The sequence below is a fragment of the Perca flavescens genome, chromosome 15 (genome assembly GCF_004354835.1).
Source record: "Perca flavescens isolate YP-PL-M2 chromosome 15, PFLA_1.0, whole genome shotgun sequence".
NCBI lineage: Eukaryota > Metazoa > Chordata > Actinopteri > Perciformes > Percidae > Perca > Perca flavescens.
Window position 1 is genome coordinate 20426442 of NC_041345.1, and position 19041 is coordinate 20445482.

General features: G+C 42.8%; 4 protein-coding genes across 4 annotated transcripts; 2 read left to right on the plus strand and 2 right to left on the minus strand.

Annotated features, from left to right (window-relative positions):
• Positions 1 to 313: 313 nt before the first annotated feature.
• On the plus strand, positions 314 to 2901 carry LOC114570410 (uncharacterized). The gene is made up of 3 exons (XM_028600737.1): positions 314 to 821; positions 1402 to 1633; positions 1749 to 2901. Exons 1-3 carry the CDS (start codon positions 504 to 506, stop codon positions 2465 to 2467), a joined length of 1269 nt encoding a protein of 422 aa, XP_028456538.1. The 5' UTR covers positions 314 to 503; the 3' UTR covers positions 2468 to 2901.
• Positions 2293 to 5273, minus strand: si:dkey-66i24.7 (uncharacterized). The gene is made up of 2 exons (XM_028600745.1): positions 4954 to 5273; positions 2293 to 4666 (listed from the first exon to the last, which is right to left on the minus strand). Exons 1-2 carry the CDS (start codon positions 5045 to 5047, stop codon positions 4062 to 4064), a joined length of 699 nt encoding a protein of 232 aa, XP_028456546.1. The 5' UTR covers positions 5048 to 5273; the 3' UTR covers positions 2293 to 4061.
• On the plus strand, positions 4980 to 12353 carry armc5 (armadillo repeat containing 5). Its single transcript, XM_028600727.1, has 8 exons — positions 4980 to 5700; positions 5874 to 6362; positions 6457 to 6487; positions 6613 to 6723; positions 7180 to 8077; positions 8175 to 8986; positions 9536 to 9668; positions 10332 to 12353. The coding sequence occupies exons 2-8, from the start codon at positions 5970 to 5972 to the stop codon at positions 11815 to 11817; spliced, it is 3864 nt and encodes a 1287-aa protein (XP_028456528.1). The 5' UTR covers positions 4980 to 5700; positions 5874 to 5969; the 3' UTR covers positions 11818 to 12353.
• Positions 12354 to 13306: 953 nt separating this feature from the next.
• cox6a2 (cytochrome c oxidase subunit 6A2) lies at positions 13307 to 14752 on the minus strand. The gene is made up of 4 exons (XM_028600748.1): positions 14597 to 14752; positions 14128 to 14203; positions 13683 to 13825; positions 13307 to 13552 (listed from the first exon to the last, which is right to left on the minus strand). Exons 2-4 carry the CDS (start codon positions 14201 to 14203, stop codon positions 13463 to 13465), a joined length of 309 nt encoding a protein of 102 aa, XP_028456549.1. The 5' UTR covers positions 14597 to 14752; the 3' UTR covers positions 13307 to 13462.
• Positions 14753 to 19041: the final 4289 nt, after the last annotated feature.

Below are 19041 nucleotides of genomic sequence, written 5' to 3' on the forward strand. Positions count from 1 at the left end.
ATCAATCATATGGTCAATAAAATACTGACAAATGCCCATCACAATATCCCAGCACCCAGGTGGACAAATTGATGGTTTTGTCCGAACAACCAAAATATATTAAATTTCCAACCATATAAAACAGAGATACGCAACAAATTCTCAAAATTGTCAGGCTGAAACCAGAGGACGTTTGGCATTTTTGCTTGAAAAATCTCAATATTGACTTATTTAGTGGAAATTGACGCTTAACCTACGTCAAATAGCCACAAAACACCACTATACAAACGTTGACGTAGGTTGTGCTCGATGTTCTAAAAATGATACATTTTCCGACAGCACTTGAAGGCAGCCTACGTTAGCTAGCAGGCTAGCTTAACATTTTGCTAGCATCGACAAATTCGCGATGCCTCCCTATGCAGCTACAAAACACTGTTCGTTTAACGGTTCTGTTCCATGGATAAAGAAATGATGACCCCCCCCCCCCCGGCTTAACACACACATAGAATTTGACAGATTGACAAATGGACGTCAATGAGTATGTTTTATCAGCGGGCAGGTCCGTGCTGGACATGGTGGAGCGGGAATGGCAGCCCCTGTCTCCTGGCGAGCTGGAGCAGCGACTGGACCAGACAGTGGAAGAGATCCTGGAGGCTGACCTGATAGCTAAACTTAAAACTCAGCCGCCGCCTCCTCCTCCTCCTATATGTGTGCAGTTACTGCAGAGCCAAGCTAATGTGCAGCCCCAGGTTTTACAGACGACAACATCCAGCAGTTCCCCGGAGAATGAGGTACCAGCGCCCCGAGAACTGTTGGATACTGTCGACGGTGCTGCAGTCAAGGTATCGGTCTGTCTATGGTGATCTGGTCAAACGGTGCTCACTGAGACTGCTAACTGTTCTTAAAATAAGTTTACAAATCTGTCAAAGGGCGTAAGATAATTGTACTTATCTGTAGTGCAAAGTAGCAATAGGATATTTTAAAGGTTTTTTCTTTGGTACATTACTAGTTGAGGGATATGTTTAAGTTAGACAATCACAGAATACGGGTAGACAACAAAATCCCTCCCAAGGTTGGCGCTACAGTATATGCATTTATACAAATATATACCACCTGCATCTCTCTCTCTCTCTCTGAACATGTACATTTCATCACCTTAAAATCTTAAACTTTTTTATCCCACTTCAGACCAAATTTGAACATTTCTACCTTTGCCCAGTGTTTTTTTTCTAGCTGTGCCTTGTTCTGAATGTTGATCCAATCATGAAAGTAACCAATATATCCTCTGTTTTTTTCTGCTGTCACCCCTGTGAGATACTCTTTGTTGTAACCATGATAAATGGAATCACCTGAAATACATATTAAATCTACTGTCAGACGGATGTTGGCTACTGTAACATAATTCCCCCCCCTCCCCATCAGTACATCACAGACATGCTTCAAAGCTCCAAATCCAGGGCCCGAATGGCTGGACGGGCTCGCTTGTCTTTGTCCCACACTGTCCTGCTGTCCCTCACTCTGCTCTCCGAACGCATCAGCTACCGCACTGTGTCCCGCCGCTTCCACCTGGAGAAAGGAAACATCCACAGGATCTTCTTTTCTTTCTGTGAGCACATCAACACGCTGGAAGAGAGGCACATCAGGTGGCCAGTCGGTGGGTTGACAGTCTTGTTTTTGGGACATGATCATTACAATTTTGTCAGTGATTTGAGTGCAAAAAAAGGGTTTGAAAATAATAATGGTGTGGGTACTTCCTCTCTATTCTATAGGCAAAGAGGCTGTAGAGGCCCTTTTCCCACTTTGTAGTCCAGAGAAGGAGCAGGAGGAGCAGCAAGGTGTCCCTTGGGTCCTCGGAGTGTTGGGACACACCCGCATCCCTATCCGCCTGCCTATAGGGAAATATGATGTGGAGAGCACAGTGCCTGAGGTGAAGAGGATGAAGAAGGAGGCCCATCCTGACTCCTGGCTAAACCTTGAGCTCACATGCGACCGTAAAGGCCGGTTCCTACACTGCAGAATCAGTAAAGGATCAGACATGGACAGAGGTGTCGCTCTGAGAGACAAACTTAAACAGCATCCTGAACTGATGCCCTCTAGCTCCTGTCTCGTGGCCAGAGCCGGTTACCCCCTCACTGCTCATATTTTAACTTCATACTCAGAAAGTCACGGGCCAAGAGAGGAGCTCTTCAACCAGACACTGGAGGAGCATTTTCACATCCTGGATCAGGCTGTTGCCAACCTGAGAGCCCGATTTCAAAGGCTCAGGTATCTGGATATTGGAAACAATGATCGAGCCAGAGCTGTTGTGCTGACAGCCTGTGTGTTGCACAATGTGTTTTTGGACATGGGACAAGTGGTACAAGGAGAAGTTGAGAAAGAGGAAGCCATAATCCAAGAGGGACAGACGGAAGTAGATGAAGAGGGTGTACACAGACGGAACGCCATCTCAGATTTGTTGTTTAAAAACGTTAATTCTGGAAGCACATGATGTGATGTGTGGTGGGAAACTTGGGTTCCTTGATGTAAATGTACAGTTTTGTAATATAAAGGTTTATTTTAACAGAGTCTCTACTGTCTGCACACATAACACTCAGGGATATATTTCCTGTCAAGGCATTTACACGGTGTGTAACAGTTGTCTACTGTAAATCTTGATAATCCATAATTATTACTGTGGTTTACCAAATTGGAGATGACAAATGATACTGGACAAAGAGTTTACATTTTTCCAGAACAGTTTCACCCCATTTTACAAATGAAAAAAATTAAAACGTAATCACACAAAATACTCTTCGGCTGCAGATGTATATAAATACCAGTGTGTTTCTACTGTTCCTCTTCATCACAGTGAAAGTACATGTAACAGCCAATAAATGTCTCTAATGTAGCATAATAAAGCATATGGGTAAGGAACACAAATAACATCCAGTGAAAAGTGTCTTAACTTATGACTAATCAGTTTTACCAGGCTCTTAAAAAACTATGGGGTGCCCAAAGGGACACATGACAAATTGCCAAAAAAATAAGTAAATGAATGGGCAATAGTGTATTATTTCTTTCTATATCCAGTTCATCACTCATTTTATTTTGAAAGTGGTGACTGGAAGTGAGTGTATGATATTGGTTCTACTTTGACGCTGGTGTGAACATTTCCATTTTAACTTTAAAACTGTATGTTAATACAGTAATCGGCAGATATGATGTTACTGTCGTTATCTATAATAATCACATGGAGTTGCGTATCGATATATTAATGTTGACTATAGATATTAAAACCGAGAAAAAAATGTAATATTGCAGTTCCTCACTGTGACCACTGGAGAGCACTGACGTTTTTTCTAATATTCTGTCCACCACCTCATGGCTGACAATATAAAGTCTATAGGGCAGACACAACTTTCACAAAAGTAGTATTAATTACATGGTGAAGTTAATACTGTAAGTGTATATTATTGATACATTAACACTATTAGTTTGTCTAAGAATTATTTTTTTACCTCTTAGGAATAATTATCAGTATAAGTATCTGTATTGTTTTCACTGAAAAATGTGAATGGGTTTTATTCCAACTGTGACTTCCCTTGAACAATGATCATAATCATGTCGTGATCATTTCAGGGTTTTTTTTTTACTTTTGGGGCCAGCATAATCTTTTTTACATTATAAATAACTAGTGCAGTGATGGTAGGGTGCCTTAGTTGTGAGTAATATTTTAGTTTTTCTTACTCTGCATCAAACAATCAGTCAGTAATTCATTCTTCTCTTTTGGTATAAAAATAAGTGGTTGATTGAAATGATTACATCCATTAGGGCATCAACAGATAAGGACAAATTTGAGGAGGCACGTAATCTGCTTGCAGAATAAACAAAAGTTGCCCGGCCAGGGTGTGGTTTGTTGTGTTTCATACGACCCATTTTCTGAACTCAGACTGGCCTATTCTTAAAACTCAGTATAATAGTAAAAATGTGCCTAAAAAAAATGTTTATAAAAAACACACTCAAACTGTTTTCCTTGTGCAGTATCATAAAAGTTTTTGGTACGAGCAAACAACACACAGAAGTTCAGATCCACTTCATGTGGCCTACTGTCCATCCTTTGACATCGGTGTGTTGTTCTTCTGAGCCAGGCTAGAGATGGCCTGGGCCAGGTTGTTAATAGCCTCAATTTTCCTCTCCTCCAGGGCTTTCTGCTGGGCCCACATGTTCATTTTCCTCTCTTGCAGCTCCATGTACAACTGTAGGACGTCCTGTGGAGGCCGGGCAGTGCAGGGAGCAGCTGTAGCAGGAGGTGTAGGTAGAATAGGGGTAAACCTCTTGCTGGCTATGGCCTTGCCCACTCTTGTGCCATTGAGCTTGGCTCTTCGCTGAGCTTCAATCTCCTCCCTGCTCTTACCCAAGACCTCGTGCATTGTCTTGAAGAACTCCCAGTGGACGCTGGCCGCCCCCAGCCTCTTGGCCCTCTCAGCGTTCTTCCTGTACGTGGCCAGCATGTTTCTCCACTTGAGGTCACATTCGTACGCCTTCACAGTTACATCAGTGACCTCAGACTCCCTCAGTTTGGTATTTACTTTCTCAGCCACCATCTCCCAAAGTTTCTTTTTCTTGCATACAGGCTGGTCAAAAGCCTGGTCCATTTCAAGTCTGGTGTTGACAAGGTGCCATGTAGCCTGCAGTGTCCATATAAATTCTAGAGAAAAACAAAGGTGTATCATGTTATTGGCTGATAAATTATATTACCTTGCATTGAACCTCTTACCGGTTTTGTTTTTCAGTTTATTCATTTTATTTGACAGAACTTGTCTGATTGAAACACATATTTGAGGTCCTAAATTACCAAACGACATATAATTCAATGAGTCACGGTTTATGACTATAATCACTGCAATAGGCAGAGACTGCGCACTCATCAGCCCTCCTCGCTTCATGCGATGACTGGATGAAACCTGTTTAACTTCAGGTTGTAACGTTACTAACCTGCTTTGGTTTTATCGGTGTCCACGCTGGACACGACCGTTTCCTTTCCTTCTACTTCAGTACTTTGTATCACAATTGTCTCGATTACCTCCATGATGTCAAAACATTACAATAACAGTCAAAAGTTTTTCTTTATTAGCCGTGTGTATCTATCGTGGAATTTAACAACATCTATTTTCTCGCATCGAGTAAAACGATGACTATAACAACGTCAATTAGCAGCTTGGGACGTGTAGTCCGTTTTAGTAGATACAAATGGGCTTTTGCGTTCTCTAGTGTACCAGGTAAACTACAATCCCTAAACGCTGTGAATCGTTCAATACACACTACACTTTATCACTACCACGGGGAATGTAGTTTTTTTAATGAGGAAAATGTACTATGGGAGGTAAAAGACAGCGAATTTTGAACTACAAATCCCAGCATATATCCAACCGGCCCACCTCTTCACTCCCTGCTCCCTCCCTCGACCGCCCCTGTTTTGTTGTTTGGCTAAAGATGGCGTTAGCGGCTAACACAGGCGATTGCATTTTGTTTCACAAAAAATATTCAGCCAGTGGTAACAAAACATTGATCAATTAGAGCTTTAATCCGTCATTTGATGTGTAAAAATGTGTTACATAGAGATAATACACGTCTATCACGTAGAATAACGATTGTTCGGGCTTATCACGATGTAGGCCTGTTTTTAAGGGAGTGGACCGGAGCTGTTGGAACTCCATCTCCCATCAGCGAGTGCGACGTCAGGTGGTACAACTTTCCTTTTTCATGGTATCTGTAGTTTTCTGACCACACCAGAATGTTATTTTTGCTGAAACTTTGAAAAGAAATGTGAATGAACTCATTCACCAGTTGAGTTAACAAGCTAAACTTTAAAGTGAAAGGACATGTTATTTGATTTCACATGATTTCACTGGAAGCGTCCAGTGATGCTCTGCAGTGTGTACAACATCTGTGTAAACTGAGAGGAAGAAAATTAAGATAATTGAACACAGAGCCTGCCAAGCAGAGGGACCATGGCTGCATCACCTGTTCAAGGTGACTGGAAACAATCTCAAGCATCCTCTAGGGAAGGGCACACATCATCACCAGAGTCTTCTTTGACCTGGTGCTTGGCTCACCTTTCCAAACCTGGATCAGGGACTGAACATCATGGGCATGGCAAGGCTGACTCAGGCGGTAGCAGAGAAACGGACAGGAGGTCCAAAATATTTCAGTGGCGAGCCCTGGTTGCTATCCGGACACAGCACATCAAGGGTGACAAGGCTGGCATTGCCAGATTCAGAACTCAAGGTGGCCTCCGGCCCCTGTTGGACCTGCTCAAACGCACAGAGTGCTCCAGGAAAACACTGGACCTGGCTCTGAGCATCCTGGCAAACTGCTGCACTGAGCTGGAGACACGCATAGAGGTGAGATAAAATGAATAATAAAGAAGCGTTTGAACGCTCTATTTATTAAATCACCCATGCAAACTGCTTACATTTGGAATGTCTATCACCGTAGGTTCGTAAGCTTGATGGAATAAATATTGTAGGTAAGTGATCATTTACATTCTTATGAGTAATTTGATTTTATGATGACTTTTTAAACTTTTGCAATATTCTTTGGTATTTTCGCAATTAATGACATGTAATCATGAAAAAATCTTGACTGTCTCAGTGGAGATCCTGAAGGAAAATGTGGCCCTGGAAACCGTACAGAACCGAGCAGCCCGAGCTTTGGGAAACTTGGCAATGGATCCAGAGAGCTCTGCACTCATCCACTCTGCTGGTAAGTCTTAAATGTCTATGCATAAGTTTTTGTTGGCAGATTTCAGCATTTAAAATAAGATGCAGCTCAAATGCTACTTGAGGGAAAATTATACTTTTGCAGTAGCAGCAGAACAGAAGTTATAATGTTGATTACCTGTTGGATAGAAAGAATAATCACGTATGGACTAATGGACAGGTCTATCAATATTTGTAGTATGGTAGTTACACTTTAAAGAGCCTGTGTGCAGCAGGATGTCCCTCTTACATATTCATATTTTGAGATTAATCGATAATGATATCGATTGTTAGTCTCTTCATAAGTCCAGATGTCAAATGTGCCTTAAATATGTCTATTCACATTACCCAAAACTTGCAGAAACTGTTAATATGATCTGTGAAATGTTTTTGTGGAGATATTATTGGTACTCAGATTAAAAACCATCCTCTTCCATCTCTCTATTTTATTTTTTTACAGGTGGTGTTCCTCTTCTCCTTCTTTGTGTTTCTCTTTCTTCTGGCCCGTCCTCTCCCACTGCTGCTCCACCCAAAGAGCCCTGTCCTAAACTGGAGTGCGCCCAGTCGGCTGCTCGGGCTCTCCTCTACCTCTCAGATACGCCCTCTAACCGCCTGTCACTGCTCACCCAGGGGACCTTATCTTCCCTCGCCCCTCTCATCGCACCAGAATATCCCGAGGGGCTTAGGCGTGCGGCGCTCAGGACCCTCCACGAGCTGACCCGGGGCTGTGGTGTTGAATGTGCCAGGGAGGTGTCCCGCTCCGGAGTCCTCGCTCAGCTCGGTGTCATGGCGTTGGGGGAGTCTGGTAAACCTTCGGAAGAGCTGGCACTGAAAACCCTGGCAAACATGTGCTCCCAAGGCTGCCTACGCCCTCTTGTGGGGTCACTGGGGGTCATTCAAAAGTTCACTGAGGAGGTCAAGAGGGACCCACTGAAGTCTGGAGTCTTCCTCAAAGCGCTGTGCTTGTGCTGCAAGGAGGCGGTTAACCGGGCCAAGGTGAAGGAGAGTGGTGGATTGGAGGTGCTAATTGGCTTTCTGGCTGCCCATCAGAGACATCCCCTTTCCCGATTAGTCATCCTGGCCTGCGTAGACTTTGTTTTTGATGAATCTGCTATGGAGCAGTTGCAAGAGTTAGGGCTGGTCCCTCTGCTCGTTGCCCGACTGGTAGAGCTCTCCAAAGGTGAGGAACAATCTGCTGAGAAAATGGATGTGAACCTCTCCTCCAGCATGTCTCCCACTGAGCTCCTGCACTCATCATATTTCGACTCCTTTGACTTTCCTCCTCCTCCTGAGGGCTGCAAGAAGGAAGAAGCTGGAAAGGAGCAAGGTCTATGTTCATCAAGCTTTTTAAGTCTCAGGTATGGAAAATAAACACAGGTTTATCTATGTTCCCTGTTTTTGATTCTACTATTTTTTTTTTATTGTTTATCTACATGCTTATTGCTCTCTCTTCAGGTCCTGGTTGGTGTCTGAGGGATTGATCTCTTCAGAGGGGGACCTGCTGGATTCCTCTGGTGTTGAAGGGGAATGGGGGAGTCTTCAGATCCCACAATCTTCTTCCCCTCAAACCTCCTCTCCAAACCCTGATTCCCTTTCCTCTCTTAAAAACTCTTCTCCATTCAACTCTACTGCATCTTCCACTTCTAAAAAAGCTGATCTGCCTTCCCCTGTGTCCTCATTGGCCCAGCCCCCACTGTCATCCTCATGTAAAATCACTGATCCGCCTCCCTCTAGTAGTCCTCAACCTTACAGTGCGCTTACACCGGGTTTGGGGTGTGAGCGCACTTCTTCCACTATCTCCTCTCCCAGTAAAACCCAACCAGTCTCTCCATCAAAGTTCTCATCCCCTCACAGAAGGAGGCAACGTGCTCATTCAGCAGCTTGTTTGACTAAAGTAACTCTTGATACCCCTCCTTCTGTGCCCCGCCCGATGGCTTACCATCACCCCTACCACCCTGAACCCTGGACACCCGAGTCGCCCATCCTGCTGCTGCTGTCACGCTTCTCCCACGCCACCGACCCAAGTGCTGCTCTTATCAGCTCAGGTGTCATGTCCGGCTTGCTCTACTACCTCACCCATCACCAGGACCCGAGCGCCAGGTGCTTCCGTATGCTTTGCCGGCTGAGTTGCAACCCAAACTGTTTGCAGGCGCTGGTCCGAACCGGCTCGGTTGCACTGATTCGTCACCATCTCTGTCAGAGAGGGGGAGGATTTGAGGGAGAGGAGAGGCAGACGGACCGAGTGAAAGCCAAAGTTAAACAACTTGGTAAAATAAAAATCTTTTATTTGCAACACAGTAACGGCAGAACAGTTACAAGGCTATATTTACCCGTAAACCTTTTAGCTGTTTTACAATGGGTGTTATAGCAGAACCTACATTTCCTCATTGCCTAAGTTATAGATAATTCAAATTGTTTTAATCTTGTATTATTATTATTATTATTATTATTATTATTATTATTATTATTGTTTAACTCTCTTTTGACTAGGGATGCACCTATCCAACTTTCCAGGTCCCAATACCTTAACTCAGGGTATCTGCCATTAACAACTACAGATTTGACACCAGTGCTCTCTTTTTGAATGAATTTTTATTAAATATTTAATGTGGATCAGTCACATCTGGCTGATCCTCAATAGTTTTAATGAGGACAGCATGGGGGCCGATACAGATCTGGCGTATCGGATCGGTGCGTCCCTAATTCTGTCATGAATAGTACTCAAGAACCAGCTTTTATGTAATTAAACACAATATCAGATCATTTTTTATTTCATACAAGAGCAGTTTATAATTGTGCACTCTCTCTCTCTGCAGGTTTTGCTCTTCTTAACAATCTGCGTGTCCAGTGTGAGTCTGGATTTGGCTCTGGGGTTGTTGCCCATGTGATGCTGTCAGGCTCCGAGTCTGACAAGACAAACTGTGCGCTGTCTCTGCCATTAATCAGCAGGTGAGTAGTAGATCTATAAAGGGTGGGGGGGGAAATCGATACAGGATAGTATTGCTATATTTTCCGTGGCAATACTGTATCGATACACAGATGCCAAGTATCGATCTTTTATTATATACGTGTTGGTCAGTTTGTCTGCTTGACAATCCCATTTTGCAGCAATGAAATTGAAGTGAGATGAATAAAAAAAAACAATGTTGGCAAAGTTTCCTTTTGGGGACATAATTTGAAATTGGGAAAAATTTGAAGTTGGAAAAAAGGTAATAAATTGCAATATACCGTAGAATATTGCAATATGTTTAAAATTGTATAGTGACATAAGTATTGTGATGATCTCGTATCGTGAGGCCTCTGGTGATTCCCACCCCTGAGGGCTATAAGAAAATGAGCTCAGTAATCATAAGAATCTGTACACGTAATGACTGGAATGTCATAAAATGCACTCTTCTGTCTTCAATTTAGTATTAACGATCTTAAAAATCGTATTTTTTGGTGTGATATTCTGGTTAGATAGCAGACTTTTGGATAAAAAAAAAAAAGAACTTTACCTGATAAAAACATTATTTACTTGACATTTTACTTACACCATTACAAAGACGATCCAGAATAATGACCATATGTGGCCATATATGAGCTTTACAAACCCTATTTGTCTCCCAACAGCAACAAGTCCCTGTTAAAGAAACTTCTTCTGGACAGCGGTGGGCTGCTCTTGGCTCTGCAGCCCCTTGGTTGCGATGGCGATGATGTCGATGAAGACCCTCCCACTGAATGTAAGAAGTTGCTTTCTGATTGGTTTAATTCACCGCATTCTGGCCTGACTTCTCAGCTCCACTCGCTGTTCTCCTCCCTCCTGATTGGATGCCTGTCTACCTTGACGGGTGGCATCAAAATGGAGCTTGCCAAAAAACATCTTAATCCAGTTACAACAAGGTCAGTCAGTAAAATTGACAAAGTTTCACCCCCTCCCTCAAAAAGGCCTCGCCTGGCTGACACCTGTCCTTATGCAGTCTCGAACTTTGACCTCCTTTTGCTGCTGGATGATGGGACTCAGGTCCGAGCCAACCGGGAGGCCGTGGCCGGGGTGGAGGGGACAGGCGGGGTCAGCTCTGAATACTTTTGGGCTCTGTTGAGAGGTGGATTTGGAGAAGCTAAGGGTAATGTGGAAGAAGCCATCCGCATTAAAGATGTCAGCACAGGTATGCTGCTACCAGTGCTGCATTACCTGCATGGATGTCGCTTTACCAAGGACACAGAAACAACAAGGGAAAGTGATGAAGGAGAGAGGGGAGGGCAGTGTCAGATCTTGGACAAATTGGTCCTTGAAGGATTAGGGATCTGCCAAAAAGCGAGAGAGAATAACTCAACAGAAGACTTTGCTTTCCAGAAAACGGCTTTAGGTGAGATGATGATTGGAGCGTGCAGATTCTTGGTGACTGAGCTGCAGAGAGAGTTGGAGGATCTCTGTGTGTCTCTTCTCCTATCCTGCTTCACCAAGACTGCTAGTCGAGCGGCCTCAGGTTCCACTGTGGAAAAGGCTGAAAATGCTGCATCTAAAATGGACCAAGAATGCATCTGGTCTGCCGAGGAGAACCTGGTTAATCGGACATCCGAGTTAGAGTTGACGGGTTTTGAAGTGCAAACAGAAAATTTACCAGGACAGACGAAGAAAACACACACTTCCCAGCACCAGACAGAAATAAATAAAACCTCATTAGCTTTAACAGTTCCAAAGGCCAGCAGAGGACTCGATACAATCAAAAGTGCAACTCCAGTTTCCAAGTCAAGCTGTGCGTCAGTGGTGGACAAATCACTGGATCCAGAAGAGCTGAGGTTAAGACCAAAGAACTTTAAAAGTTCAGCACAGCGTTTGAAATCAGCAGCTCGGGGCTTATCCTCAGTAGCCAGTGCAGGAGGTGGGGCCCTGGCTGCACTCCTACCCCAGGTGTACTGGTTTTCCCAGCGGTACAGCTACCCAGCACTGGGTCGGGCCTGCTTGTCTCTGCTGCTGGGCTGTCAGGACTGTCCCCGGCCCTTCTTGACCTCCTCCCTTGCTGGGGATTGCCTTCGCAGACTTGCCAGAGAGGCGGACTGTATAGAGACACTGAAAAAGGATCTACTAAGTCTGACCACCGCAGCCCTGAGCTGAGCGAGGGAAGTAGTGGAGTGGTTGGTAGTATCAGTTCAGAGGGCACAGATTAAGTGAGAGCGACTATGGGGCTTGGTAGAAGCTTCTAGAAAAGTTGCCATTTTGTTAATTTTATATAATGTCTGAAAAGTACAAGTGCAGGCTACACAACAGCATGATTACCTGAAAAACTGCTGTATGAATTTCTTGAGCACACTTGAGAACAAAACTGGCTGTTGATTTATTTTCATAAACTGGAAGCATACATTTCAATTTAGTTTTGATGTAATCTGATATAAACTGTAGCCCGTCCCAGCATGACATAATTGTATCATAATTTACTAATGACATTTTTGGATAGTGATTTTTTTTTTTTTGGTAAAAAGTTTAAGAAATAAGTCCGCAATGCATTTGGTAAATGTCATTTAGCTGGAAGTACTGGAATTATCAGGGTTGGTCTAGAAGCCAGTTGTTTATTTTGTACATAAAGATAATATGGATAAGCGGATATACACTGTATAAACTCCAACTGTCCCATATAAATTTATGCCACTGAATATATTGTTGGAACGTATGTGTGTGTGTGTGTGTGTGTGTGTGTGTGTGGGGCCTCAAGAGGATGAAACGTGATGACTTTGGTGATCCCCTGACTTTTCATTTAGTGCCACCTACAAGTCAAATGATCCACGTGCACAACTGGCATGCTAATGCTACTAAATATTAGCATTTTAAAGAATAAGGCTGGCAATGTTCTATATTTTTCTTAATGTCAGCCAACAGCATTTAAAAAACAAAACAAAAAAAAACACCAAGTGTTAGTCCGTTTCTTAACACTTCCCTACCTTGTTTGTGGCTCTCAGACTCAAGCCCATGAGTTCATATTGAAGACTTAAATCTTGGGAAAAAAAATAGGCCATGGTTATATAGTAAAACTTTTCAGAAAAAGCCAAATAATACAGCTGGACACTGTATTTTTTAGCAAATATTTCTCAAACAGGAGTAAGTACTGCATTTGTTAGTGGCCTATTTTCAGCGGTCAATTAATATACATTAGTGCTCTAGTGAGTATTTGGTCTAGCAGGTATATGTGACTGTCAAAACGGTGCAACGATGTGGCTCATTGATGTTTTTTTTTTTAATAGTTTTTGGACAACAATGGAGCCACGGCACAGAGGAATAAGATATATTAGGCTTTAGCACAGACAATACGTATTAGAAGGATTAGTTCATTGATGGTTTTGGTCTTTTTTTTGACAAGAGACATCTAAAATATTACCAGCCTTGTTTTTAATCCTTTAAAGTCCATATGGGCAGGATTTGAACCATTCCGACTTTGCCAACCCCTAGTGCTAGTATATAAAAAGACACCATAAGAGATGGCAGTGCATTCTGCTGTAACACTTAAAATAGTTGAACATGGTCTAGTTAATAAGATGTAAAAACACATTTGGATATAAGTCTTGATTAAATAAAGCACCACTCTAAATCTAACAAAAAATAATGAAACTAATTGTAATACAGCACAAAGTGGATTTATTCTTGTCTGGGTGCACCGCTTGATGGCGGTGCTGCTTGGCCCCTCGGTCAATATAATTAAGCCAAGTACACTGCAGACTGAAGTTTTAAATAAGCAGCATAACACAGCTGAGAAATGTGACTGATCCTCTCAGTGATGGGAGCCCTCAAAGCCATCAGGCAGAGGGTTGGTGTGAGAGTTGTGGAACAGAGAGTGGTTTCCATCGCCCCAGGGGAATTTCTGGAAGGAGACATAAACATATAAGTAAAGGCAACAACAGGAACAACCAGTGATATTCATCCCATACCATTTCTGTATTGGCGTAGGGATGGTGTTATGTAAATCCCGGTGCAGGCTGTTTGAGACTCACCTTGGTGCGGATGCGCAAGTGAGGAAATGGCACAAATTCTGGCTGCTCATGCGAGTGCGCCTGCATCTTCATGTAGGTGTTGGCCAAGCAGACACCAACACCAGGAAGGGCCAACACAAAGGTCAGTATCTTCCAGGTCCTCGCTGTGGAAAACAACCAGTGAAAGTACATGACTAAAGCAGTAAATAAGGTATGGGGGCAATGAAAAACTAACATAGCAGCTGTTTATCTACATCAGTAATAAAGTAGAATTCCTGATCATTTGCCATTGAGCATGAATGTGCAGGACAGCTGCCAGCTCTGCAGACATTTCAGTTAATGTTCAACAAAAGGCTCCAACTGTATGTGACTCAGAGGTGCAGTTGCATGCAGAAGCTTTGAATCTGGAGGCTTTGATGCATTTTGGTTGTATTTGTTTCGATAGGGAAAGTAAAGACACACTGACCTCCTCCCTCATGGCTTGAATGTGACGCAGCAGCAACCACCCGTCGAGCGACCAAGGCAGCTGGAGACACAGACATCTGTAGAGGTAGAGAGGAAGAAAAGAAAAAAAGATTGAGAAACATTTGCAGTATATTTTAATGTTATGCCCCAGACAAAATTACCCAGTTTATTTTCTGAATTATTTTAATGTGAAGGGAGCATTCATAGGCTTTACACAGAGCCAAAAAACATGTAACACATGTTGAAATAAATACAATAACTGAAGAGAACCTCTACACAGCCATTTCAAGGTATATTTCACACGTGTTATGTGCACAATTAATAACTCATCTGTCATATGACCCTCGATAAACACACAAACCCTCTATAAACTATAAAACAGCAGGCAGTTGAGGCTGGGCCTACTAGTGTTGCTGTGTATTAAGAGTGGTAGTAACCCTAATAAAATACAAGATCGTGCAAAAACTTACTGTTCTTCAGGCAGACAATATCCAATAGGCTTTATTATCCTCTTTATTTTTCTGGTGAAGCCGTTGCTTGTTTTATTTTCTTCTCCTTCCTGCTTGTTTGTCCTTCAGTCTGTCCTGGGTTAAACTCTGTGTGTCAGACTCCTCCCTATTTCAATCTGTCCATGCGCCAAGAAACTTAGTTTATATTTGGGCAAGTGCAAAGGCTGGCTGATATATGACGAAGAGGAAAAGGATAGGGGAGGAGGTGCGCTGGTGGTGCACAGGACTTTCAGTCTGCATTACAAAGACTAAAATAAGGGCTGAGGGCTGATTAATCCTTATTTATTCAATTTTCAATTCAATTTTATTTATAGTATCAAATCATAACAAGAGTTATCTCGAGACACTTTACAGATAGAGTAAGTCCAGACCACACTCTATAATTTACAAAGCCCCAACAATTCCAACAATTACAGTAATTCCCTCAAGAGCAAGCAGTGCGACAGTGGCGAGGAAAAACTCCCTCTTGGGAAGAAACCTCGGACAGACCCAGGCTCTTGGTAGGCCGTGTCTGACGGGCCGGTTGGGGGTGTGATGAACAGTGGCAATAATAGTCACATTAATAATGGAACAGTGACTGGATGTAGCGGGAAGCTGCAGGGTTCAGCAGGAAGCAGCAGGGTTCAGCAGGAAGCAGCAGGGTTCAGCAGGAAGCTGCAGGGTTCAGCAGGAAGCAGCAGGGTTCAGCCGGAAGAAGCATGACATTGCAGGGCACCGCTGAGCTCGGCAGGGAGTGCAGCAGGACCACGGCGACAGCTGGAACCAGGATCTTGGTGCCAACGTTCTCCAAGGAAATACGCTGGGGGAAAAAACATAAGGACTCCGGGGAGTAAACTCCCCAGAAGCTAGGATTAGTAACAAGCATTTCTGGGACTGGATACACACAAATAGTAATAGTAAAAGTAATAGAAAGGGAGAGGAGAGAGCAGCTCAGTGTGTCAAAGGAAGGAAGGAAGTCCCCCGGCAGTCTAGAACTATAACAGCGTAACTATAACAGCGTAACTAAGAGAGACAGGTCATAAGGAGAGGTAGCTTTTTCGGCTTAGAACTCTCCCCTGCCGGATCGGGCTTGGCTGGCCTGTCTCCCTCTACTTTGTTATGTATTATTAATCTAACAATTATGAAGAGAAGCAGGTGGGCCAGTTAGGTGAACACTGCAACTCCTCACTCCCTAACTATAAGCTTTATCAAATAGAAGAGTTTTAAGTTCATTCTTGAAAGTGATTACAGTTTCTGCCCCCCGAACCCAGATCGGGAGCTGGTTCCATAGGAGAGGAGCCTGATAACTGAAGGCTCTTGCTCCCATTCTACTTTTAGAGACTCTAGGTACCACCAGTAACTCTGCATTCTGGGAGCGCAGTGCTCTAGTGGGACAATAAGGTATTAGGAGCTCTTCTAGATATGATGGTGCTAGACCATTTAGAGCTTTGTAGGTCAATAGAAGGATTTTAAACTCAATCCTGGATTCAACAGGAAGCCAGTGCAGAGAAGCTAATACAGGAGAAATATGATCTCTTCTCTTAGTTCTTGTGAGAACACGCGCTGCAGCATTCTGGGGACTTATTTGAGCAACCAATTTATGGCCCATATTATAATTTTTATATAAACTGTGTGTTAACTTTTAATATAGTTTCAGTTGGAGGGCATAGCACATGTTTCAGTTGTGGGTCACAAGTTGAGAATAATCTGTTTATTTACATTTTTAATGTATAAATCACCTATTATTGTAAGTCCTATTTGGTCTTTCTTGCCTCAAGATTAGATGAACATTGATATCCTGTAGTGAAATCATATGCATAGTGAAATATTGAAGCCAATAAGGCCCATATTAAAGTGATGGTTCGGAGTAATTTCACCCTAGGGTCCTTTGCACCATGACCTTGAGCCAAACGCCCCCCCCAGAAGCTTTTTTCACCTGGGTCGAACTTTGGGAGAGTTAGCGTAGAGTAGCGTTATCAGCTGACTAGCTTAGCGCAGGGGCTAATGGATCCAAAGTGTCTCTTAACATTAGGCTCGTTCGAGATGAACTGCGCCTCGCCTGTAAAGTGGACGAGAGCAGGCGGCAGCACCCGGGGGCGGTGACAAAAGTCCGCTCTCAAGTCGGACAGTTTTCCAGCTGATTCCAGCAGCCTTCAGGCTGAACAGGAAGTGACATAAACACTGTGGTCCGATTCCGATTTAATAAAATGTTATCAGACCCATATATCAGCTTGTACACAGTCTCCAGTTGATTTTATTATGACAGAGTAGCTGTCAAAATTCTCTACATGTGATCTGTTGCTGATTTTAATTAACAACAGACTGTAGATGATCCGTAATCTGAAGAGATTTAGTCTCTCTGACTTCTAAACATAACTATCAGCCTCACAACAGGTGTTCTGTACAGAATAAGCCTTTAAATAAGACAAATAGCAGTTAAAATCTCTCTGATTCGAAATCAATAAAACGTTTATATAAAACGTCGTCATGTTAAGTCGATTCTGAACCAATCAGCTGTTTGATCAGCTGAGAGGCCGGTGTTTCCCAGCATGCCTTGGGTCCGCCTGCGTCCGCCTGGCTCTTGCAGTTGGTGAAAAGCAACTGCGCTACCTGCGTCTCAAAACTGCGGCCGCCTTGGTCTTGTGAGATTATCGTTGCCCACGTGTGCATGACGTCAGAGCAAGTCGGGATCAAGTCGGACAAGAATCTAACCAGCATGCATTGGGCGGCGATCGCCGGTGATCGATTCTGCGCAGATCTGGCTCATCTCGAACGAGCCTAATACCCCACTAATAATGCCCAAAATTATACCAAACTTCTACACTAGTACAAATAGGTTATGTACTCATAAAACGATGGATTATAAAGTTTGTAAGTACACCAGAAGTTTATGTAAATAACACTTGCCTGCTGGCTTCTGTTCTCTGCTGCTGTTGTTGCTGCAGTGAGACCAGTGCTTAGGGCCGTCTACAAATTACAACACCGAAAAGAGATGCAACAAAAATATTTATTAATTTAACTTATTTTTTAAAGTAGGTGCTGTAGAATAACTAGCAGGAGACAAGTTATAATTGAGGTAAGTTTGAAGACATTACCTTATTTAATCATTAAATTAATAAATATTTTTGTTGCATCTTTTTTCGGTGTTGTAATTTGTAGACGGCCCTAAGCACTCTTACTGCCCGGTAGTAACAGCAGCAGCAGCAGAGAGCAGAAGCCAGCAAGCAAGTGTTATTTACATACACTTCTGGTGTACTTACAAACTTTACAATCCATTGTTTTATGAGTGCATTACCTATTTGTACTACTGTAGAGGTTTGGAATCATTTCGGGCATTGTTAGTGGGGTAATGTTAAGAGACACTTCGGATCCATTAGCCCCTGCGCTAAGCTATTTAGCTGATAACGCTACTCTACGCTAACTCTCCCAAAGTTCGACCCAGGTGAAAAAAGCTTCTGGGGGAGTGTTTGGCTCGAGGTCATGGTGCAAAGGACCCTAGGGTGAAATTACTCCGAACCATCACTTTAATACCTCTAAGATCAGTTCTGTAGGATTTACATATTCTGTGCAAAAAGTCCTTAAATAAAAGTTATATTTAAAATTGTAAATCCTGTACAGGCCTCTCGGTTAAGTAAATGTATATATATATATATATATATATATATATATATATGTGTGTGTATATATATATTAGGGCTGTCAAAATCAACGCGTTAATTTTTGTATATAATTTTTGTAATTTATGTATATATATATATATATATATATATATATATATATATATATATATATATATATATATATATATATATATATATGTGTGTGTGTATATATATATTAGGGCTGTCAAAATCAACGCGTTAATTTTTGCGTTAATTTTTGCGTTAATTTTTTTATATTTAACTCGTTAAAAAAAATTAACGAAATTAACGCAGCTGTGTTTGTTTACTTCATGTGGCGGCTGAGAAACGTAATACGTCTCCATAACAGCAGGCGGCGCTACTCTGTATTGTTGCCCGAGTAATGAAAACCGGCAGCTGATTGGACGAACGCGTCACATGGGTTTGTTTTCTCCGGATATTGAGAGCCAGACTGTCATGGCGGCCGTTCAGAATACGATCTCATATTGTACTAAGATAGTTCACTGAAACATGTTTCTGAAAACATTTTAAGCGAGAAATAGGCCGTGATGCAGTTGCTGAATCTGTCTTCATTTCAGATCAACAAAGGTCAGTTTAGAAGATTTTCGTCAGATTTTGAGAGACTCTAGTCACCTCATTGCGCTGGCCATTTCCGGGTGAGTCCCGACTGCCCTGCCGCCGACTGAACTCTCGGCTCGTTGGAGATGAACTGCGCCTCGCCTGTAAAGTAGACGAGAGCAGGCGACAGCAGCCGGGGACAGTGACAAAAATCTGCTCTCAAGTCAG

Bases quoted from the DNA above. Each gene is read 5' to 3' on its own strand.
- LOC114570410 (XM_028600737.1), top strand. From the start codon at position 504: ATGGACGTCAATGAGTATGTTTTATCAGCGGGCAGGTCCGTGCTGGAC. The intron at 822-1,401 runs GTATCGGTCTGT...CCTCCCCATCAG, and splicing joins TCGACGGTGCTGCAGTCAAG to TACATCACAGACATGCTTCA. The intron at 1,634-1,748 runs GTGGGTTGACAG...TCTATTCTATAG, and splicing joins GCACATCAGGTGGCCAGTCG to GCAAAGAGGCTGTAGAGGCC.
- si:dkey-66i24.7 (XM_028600745.1), bottom strand. From the start codon at position 5,047: ATGGAGGTAATCGAGACAATTGTGATACAAAGTACTGAAGTAGAAGGA. The intron at 4,667-4,953 runs GTTAGTAACGTT...GTTTTTCTCTAG, and splicing joins CACCGATAAAACCAAAGCAG to AATTTATATGGACACTGCAG.
- armc5 (XM_028600727.1), top strand. From the start codon at position 5,970: ATGGCTGCATCACCTGTTCAAGGTGACTGGAAACAATCTCAAGCATCC. The intron at 6,488-6,612 runs GTAAGTGATCAT...TGACTGTCTCAG, and splicing joins TGATGGAATAAATATTGTAG to TGGAGATCCTGAAGGAAAAT. The intron at 9,669-10,331 runs GTGAGTAGTAGA...GTCTCCCAACAG, and splicing joins TCTCTGCCATTAATCAGCAG to CAACAAGTCCCTGTTAAAGA.
- cox6a2 (XM_028600748.1), bottom strand. From the start codon at position 14,203: ATGTCTGTGTCTCCAGCTGCCTTGGTCGCTCGACGGGTGGTTGCTGCT. The intron at 13,826-14,127 runs GTCAGTGTGTCT...TGTTTTCCACAG, and splicing joins TTCAAGCCATGAGGGAGGAG to CGAGGACCTGGAAGATACTG. The intron at 13,553-13,682 runs GTGAGTCTCAAA...GTCTCCTTCCAG, and splicing joins ACTTGCGCATCCGCACCAAG to AAATTCCCCTGGGGCGATGG.